This window comes from Lepidothrix coronata, unplaced genomic scaffold (genome assembly GCF_001604755.1).
Source record: "Lepidothrix coronata isolate B3197 unplaced genomic scaffold, Lepidothrix_coronata-1.0 Scaffold81, whole genome shotgun sequence".
NCBI lineage: Eukaryota > Metazoa > Chordata > Aves > Passeriformes > Pipridae > Lepidothrix > Lepidothrix coronata.
In genome coordinates, this window is record NW_016690261.1 from 1,060,180 (window position 1) to 1,067,580 (window position 7,401).

General features: G+C 45.4%; 1 protein-coding gene across 1 annotated transcript; it reads right to left on the reverse strand.

The window, feature by feature from the left end:
• Positions 1 to 969: 969 nt before the first annotated feature.
• SLITRK5 (SLIT and NTRK like family member 5) lies at positions 970 to 6,458 on the reverse strand. The gene is made up of 2 exons (XM_017820305.1): positions 6,241 to 6,458; positions 970 to 5,253 (listed from the first exon to the last, which is right to left on the reverse strand). Exon 2 carries the CDS (start codon positions 5,243 to 5,245, stop codon positions 2,366 to 2,368), a length of 2,880 nt encoding a protein of 959 aa, XP_017675794.1. The 5' UTR covers positions 5,246 to 5,253; positions 6,241 to 6,458; the 3' UTR covers positions 970 to 2,365.
• Between the last annotated feature and the right edge of the window lie 943 nt (positions 6,459 to 7,401).

Here is a 7,401-nt window from a genome sequence, read left to right on the forward strand (position 1 = left end):
TCACCAGTGTCAATAGGAAGTCTGCAGGAGATGGTGAGCAGTGAACAGAATAGCCATGTGTTGTGTCTCTTGTGACAAAAGAACACTCCTCATCTCTGTGTTTCAAACTGAAATAACACTCCACGTACTAAACCGTCCAAACTAAATACAGTCATGCTTGCTGGTTGTATTTCTTTTTTTTTTTTTTGCTCTTGCTCAATGTGGGTGGCATAGAAAGAACACATGCCAAGAAAACATTTATCTTGAGTTCCAACAGACCAGTTATATAGCTTTGTTTTTGTAGAAAGTGACAGATTGTACATGGGTAAGAAAAGCAGAATAGAACAGAGCCCTTTTGCAATAAAAGATTTACTAGGGAACAACTCTGCAAACAATATAATATATAATAACCTAATGAAGGAAAAAAAAAACATGTGAAGTATGACTTACCCTATTCCACATATTAAAGAACACTTCAGTAAGGAGACAAAATGTAAATATAAAGTTATCCTATTCAATATGTTGTTGAATCACATATCCCTATGTTGCTTTCTGACCCATGTTATGTACGTCGGTAATTACCAAGCCATATTTTGAAAACAGAGAACACATTATGTTTTACCTAGAAACATTAAATCTTTTTGATGAGCCATAATTGCTAGTAAAGAGAATCCAATGTAAAACCAGATTATTTTGGCAAGAAATTTTAAAGTTCAAATACTCATTACCTCAGGATCTTACATTTGAAATATTTACCAAGTGTTTATTCAGAAACTATTAAAAAATCACATGTGCTGGGATACATATCAGTTGTCCCCTCTTACAGTGATGCTGTGTTTATGAATATCCTTGCCATTGCTTGCTGCCCAAAGGGGAAAGACATTTTATATAGATGTGTACAGTCCACCATTTGGTCTTTCAGGATGCCAGTAAACATGTGGATCTGTACAAGTGCAATTGTACTTGACTAAACAATCAGAAACTGGCTACAACAGTTGCAAAATCATTATATTTTGGTTAACTAATACAAAAGCAAAAATGAAAAAAGAATTGAAACTGACAAATCAAAAATGAAACACTTTTTTTTTCCTGATAAAATGAATGCCTTCTACACATCCCTCACTAGTTTGCCCAACCAGACTCCTAAGCAGGAGGTTGCTAAAAGGTATATTCTCAAATAGAAACATGATTTTTTTCTATTGTGATCGGATTTCACGTCTTAGATTGTCTCTTAAGATTTGGTCATAACTGGCATTATATCTAATGATTTAAAAGGTCCTTTTGATTCTACATCATATTTGGAAAAAAAGCTCTCGGTGTAGTGCAATACTTTAAAGGAATACGGAGACTTTGGACCTCGTCTTGAATTTAAAAAAAAAAAACAAACAAAAACACTGAAACATTCCAGTAGTTTTACTTGTAAGAATAGTTCTGCATCCTCTATCGTAATTTTTTTGGCTTTTGACTAACTTTGCTCAATGAGTGAGTCTAGAAAACTACACTCATTGGTAAAGTTGTTCATGTGCTTAAGTGCCTGCAGGATGAAGGCCTAAGCTGGGACTTCTTTCACAAGTAGAGACGCTGAAGTGAGTTAAGAATTTGCAGGATTAGGCCCTAAAATAGTGAAGGAAAGAGAAATGCTAATGTGCATATAAAAATAGGTGCTACAATAAAATATTTTTTTTATATTTCATCAATAAATTATTTTCACTAACCAGTTATGGATCATATATCTCTGCACTCTTTAATGATTTGTCCACATCTACAGCGATCCTTTTAAAGATCATAATATATTTTTGAATTCAAAAGTCCAGAAAGTATACAAACACATCCTTAAAAAAAGGAAACCTTGTATTAAAGTCGGGGTGTGCTAATCTCTCCAAAAAAGCCATTTAGACTCACCCATGGCTAAAAGGGGAAAATGTGCGCTGTACTCTTCAACCAGAAAGAAACCCAAAATAAAGAATGTCTGTTAGAAAAAAATAAAAATAATAATAAAAAAATAGTGATAGTGACTTTTGTACTTGTGACCTGAACATGACCTGACAGGAACCTCCTGCCACCTTCCCCAAGCACAGGTGGACACCCGCACAACACCAGTGTTGTGCCCATTTTACAAAGCAGGTGGTTTCTGACTTCCAAATACAGTAAAAGAAAAAAGAATAAACTAAACTGAACAGCACACCCTTTCAGAATCATTCCCCGAAGCTGAAAAGTCCTGTGCCAAGGCACTTCACCCTACAATAAAATGCATTAAAGGGGGAAAAAAGAAGGTGGGCGAGGTGGGAGGTCAGCATTTCTTTGTTTTGCGTGTGGTTGTTAAATACAAATACTCTAGAGAAGGAGCTGCTGAAACTGGCGAAGGGACGGGGAGGGAGGCTTTTTCTCAGAACTGGCTGAATGTGGTCTGTTTTTCCAGCACTTCGAGGTAGTCCGGCTCTGCGTTTAGTTTTGCTTTTAGCTCCAGGTACTCGTTCCTGTTGGGCTCTACATAGACAGTACTCGGGGGGCTGTAGAGCACCGTCTCCCGGAGCCTGCTGTCCCCCGGCCCCGGGTGCAAGTACTGGTGGGCACGCCTAAGGTCATAGTTAGGGGAGTAGGTGTAGGCGGCAGGGAGCTTGGGGTAGTCGGGGAGGGTGGAGCCGGGAGTGCCCAGCGTGGAGGAGGAGTGTTTGTCGGGCTCCAAAATGCCCCTGTAAAAGCGATCGGCGTCTTGCACTGGGGAAAGCAGCTCCTCCCGCGGCTCGATGGTGCTCACGCTGTACGCGGGGCTGCGCCCCGGCGCGTCCTCCCCGCCGGGCGCCGGCGGCGGTGGGGGCGGAGGGGGCGGCGGCGCGCCCCCCCCGGGCGACAGGGGGTGGCTGCTGTAGGTGACCTTGAGCTCGTGAAGGTCTTTGTAATCCTCGCCCGAATTGCCCTCCCGGGAGCGGTAGATGGGGTTTTTGCACATGTGGCCCAGGGGGTGCGGGATGTACTCGTAGACGTGGCCGGCGGGGGTCTTCACCTTGGGCAGCGCCGCGCCCCCGCCGCCACCGCCCCCGCCGCCGCGGTGGGGCGGGTGCTGCTGCAGGTGAGGGTGGTGATGGTGGTGGTGGCCGCCGCTGTAGACGCTGTACTGCATGTTGAAGGAGCTCACGTCGGAGTTGTTGGCGCTGGCGTGGTCACCCTGGCCCTTCTTGCGCCGCTTCATCACCAGGACGAAGAGCCCGGCCGCCACGAAGACGGACATGATGAAGACCAGCAGCAGGCTGAGGATCAGCACCGACAGCGGCACCGAGGAAGTGCCGCCGCCGGCGCCGCCCGCGGGCGCGGAGCCGCCCGCCGCCGCCGTGCCATTGAGGCGCACGGTGGAAGAGGAGGGGGTGGTCCTGGCCGGCAGCTGGCCCGGGGACGGTGTGGGCGTGGAGACGACGATATCCGAGTAGTCGGGGCACAGCAGCTCCGCCCGGACGGCCCGCATGTCGCTCTGGGCAAACTTCTTAGGGGACTCGCAGATAACCTGGTCCACCAGGACACCGGTGTTGAGCTGCTCCAGCCACAGCTTCATGCCCACCACGTCGCAGGTGCAGTCCCAAGGGTTCTCGTGCAGGTCGATCTGCAGCAGGGATTTCAGCTGGTCCAGCACCCCGCTCACTGGCAGGTAGGAGAAGTGGTTGCTCCGCAGGCTCAGCCTGTAGAGAGACAGACCAGAAAAAATGTTCCCTGGCAAAGACCTCAGCAGATTGTTGTTCAAAAACAAGAGCTGAAGGTTGGGGACAGATTCAAAGGTGCCTGCCTCTATCTCCCGGATGACATTGTACTGCAGGAAGAGGTACTGCAGGCTTTGCAGCCCATAGAACAGCTCTGGGCTCAGCCGCTCGATCCGGTTCCCATTCAGGTACAGCCTTCGCAAATTAGTTAAATCCCCAAAAGCCCGGTCCTGAATGACCGAGATCCGATTATTGCCCAGATGTAGCAAATCCAGCCCGGTGGCATCCACAAAATCTGCCCTGCGGACCAGTGCAATGTAGTTTTCCGTCAGATACATCTTCTTAGGATTATAGGGTTTGGGCTGCAGTTCAGAAATGCTCTCAATCTTCCTCTCCTGACAATTGACATTGAGGCCCAGGTCGGAAATCTGCAAGTTGCAAGTGCAGGCAGTGGGGCACTCCAAAGGCACCGGGGATTTGGTCTGGTAGGCAATGCTGGGGCCATAGTTGCTGTATCCCAAGTCTTTTGAGGGCAAGCGGGAGGTGGGGCGCACCCTTGGCTTGTTGGGTTGGCGGGTCCCTTTGGGGGGCTTCAAGGGAGATTTGTAAACAGCTGAAGAAGAAGTAGCCACGGAGTTGACCGAGGCTGGGGTTGTGTGGAAATACCCTGTGGTGCTCAGTGGTGTCTGAGGTCTCATTTCATAATCAGAGATGAGCCTCCTGGGGCAAAGCTCCTGCTTGGAGACTTCATCCAAGTCTCGACCATGTAAGCGGAAAGGGGTCTCACAAACTACATCTCCCACCAGAGCAGAGTATGAGATACTGTCCAGCCAATCCTTTAGAGCAATCAACTCACAAGAGCAATTCCAGGGGTTTTCCTCCAGCTGCAGCTCCACCACTTTATCCATGTGCTGCAAGAGGCCCATATAGGGCAACAGCTTCAGCCGGTTACCCCTCAGGTCCAGGTGAGTTAAGGGCACAAAACGGAAAAGGTTGTTGGGCAAACTGGAGAGGAGGTTATCATTGAGAATCAGCACCTGCAGCAAATGCAGTTTGCTGAAGGCATTGGGTTCAATGATGCTAATATAATTATAATCGACCTGTAGGTATTCCAAACTCTCTAGCCCAAGGAAAGTGTCATCCCGTAGAAGTTCCAACTTGTTATTGTTCAAATGCAGCCTCCTTAAACCTCTCAGACCATGAAAGGCCCCAGTTTCGATGTCTTGTATGTCATTGCTCCCCAGATGCAAAATTGAAGCCCCGGTGTAATTGACAAACTGGTTTGGGTACAGCCTGTTCAAAAGGTTCCCAGACAACAAGAGGTGGTAGACAGGGAACCTTGGTGGACTGATCTCAAAAAGGCTGATGATCCCTCTGTTTTCACAGCTCACTGTTAAGATGCTGTCCTTCTCCTCACAAGGACATGCATTATCACAGATTTCCCCATAATACTCGATGCTTTCTGCCCACGAAAGGACTAGCGATGTTAAAGCAAACGCGATCGTCTGCAGCATCCAGATATGCATTTTTTTGTTGAGGTCCTGTTCCAAAGTTACTGTAGAGCAGCAAGCATACATTTTATTTCCTGTAAGGATAAGGAGAAAAAAAAAAAGAAAGTACCATAATAGTACAGCCCTGTAAAATTTAAAATGGAAATAAAGTTTATGTATGTCTTCATTAGGGTAGAGAATGGATTGTTAATCAACAAAAAAACCAAACCTCCTGTCACTTCTAATTCCCATACTTTCGAAAACTGGATGACATGCATTGATTAAAGGGTTGATAGGCAACTCCTAGTGAGTCAAATGCCTGCGGTGTTTAAAACAGTGAGGTCACAGTAGGAATTGTTCTGGTTCTGTTTGTGTGGGGTGCATTTCAATGCTTCCTTGGATCTTTTTCATGACCAGCCCCATAAATATACATAAAATGGCTGTCAGTTCAGTTTCACGTTTCTAATTTAAGAGAAAAGAAACACCATTTTACGAGATTTCCCACCTCCCCTATCACCCAGCTCCCCCTTCCCTTCAGAACCTCCCCAGTGAACAGCGCACCAAGGTCTTCCCCTCCTACCTTGATTTTTAACCGTTGGTGGAAATACCATGGTAGGAATCCAAAGAAAAATATTCAGTGCTGAAAACGGCAGCTTAATTCAACAGAGAGAATACTGACACATTCTCCCCATCACACATTTCTTAAAACTCTTTTATGTTGGGTTTTTTACTCCTAGCTATACATTTACAAAGCGCACACTCACCCACACAGATATGCACACACACACACACACACACACACACACACACACACTCACCCCCAGATGACTTCTGTGGAGGAATTCTTCTGTAATGAGATTAAATACATTAACCTCCTACTTCAGTGCACTCAACAGCTCTCTTCAATTAGAGAAATTTTTTATCTTTACACAAGCAAATAATTTTAACTGATTTTTGATTCCCCCTCAAGTTATACACAATGTAACAGAGCTCATTTCAAGCAGAAGTCTTCAGTTCTCTCTCACATACAACACACACACACACACACACATACTCTTAAAAGAAATATTTTAACCACTCACCCAAAATTTGTGAAAAATGTAAAACATGCAGATCATCTTCGGAGTCTCATCCATATCTGACATAGCGCTTATTCCCAATGTTCTGCAAAACTAGCCTGGTAGAAGTGGAGAGATCTAAATAGGTCTGGTGAAAATATCTCATTGCCAACACTCCAAGCATCAGAGTTACTGATTATAAGCAGCGATGGCTGTCAGTACTCTTTATCCTTTAGGGGAGAAGACACCCAGGCTGATTAAAAGCCAAGGAGGGTGGAAGGGAAATCCTACCATTGACCTACGTCAGTAATTTAATGCCTGAATTTCACCTAGCTGGAAACAAATGCTTTCCTTTCCTTTTTGCAGTCTTTCTGACTCCTTGTGGCTTTCTTCTACTAGTCCAAAAGCAATATGAATGGGGAAAATAGATGCATTTTGTGTGTTGGTAAGGGAAGACCTAATAAATCATCAGGCTTAAATACTGGGATCTTGGAGGAGGCTTGCATTTTCTAATGTTCACCTCAGAGCTCCAATCCTTATGACACAACTCTGGTTTGGAGGAAGGTATCCTAAAAAATGAGAGGTCTCAGTACTGCAAGACATCTCCTGTGGCATCAGGTTCACGGCTGCAAATCTAGCACTTGCAGCAAAGGCAGTCATGCAGCAAGAAATCGGAAGTCTCGGTGAATCTCTCTCTAATTCTGACCAGACGTCAACTGGATCAGAATTACTCAAAGCAAAAAGGCTTCATTGCATAAAGGCAGCAGAAATCTTACTCAAAGGCATGTATCTAGCATATTCTTTCTCAGTTTGATCAGATCCATTCATCCATTAACCAACAGTTCTTTGCAGAAAAGAAAAAAAAAAAGACAAGCCATTGAAAACCTGGCCGGTCAGTGTTAAACTCCCAGGCATTTTACAACTTTAATTTAATTATTGTTAGAAAAGGAGGCAAATACAATTTTCCTTCCCTCTTCCTTTCTGCCTTTCTCTCACAAAAATAAAATAAAAAAAAAAAAAAAGGTGGGGTGGGGTGAGAGGTAAAGAGAATAAAGTTGTAGCTGGCTACATGCAAGGTTGCAATCCCGCCCTGGAAACCCCTCTGTGGTGACTGTGTGCTGCTGTTCGCCAGCTCCCTACAGAGGTTCAGCTTGAGAAGGGGGGGGGGGAAGTGGGGGTGGGAGC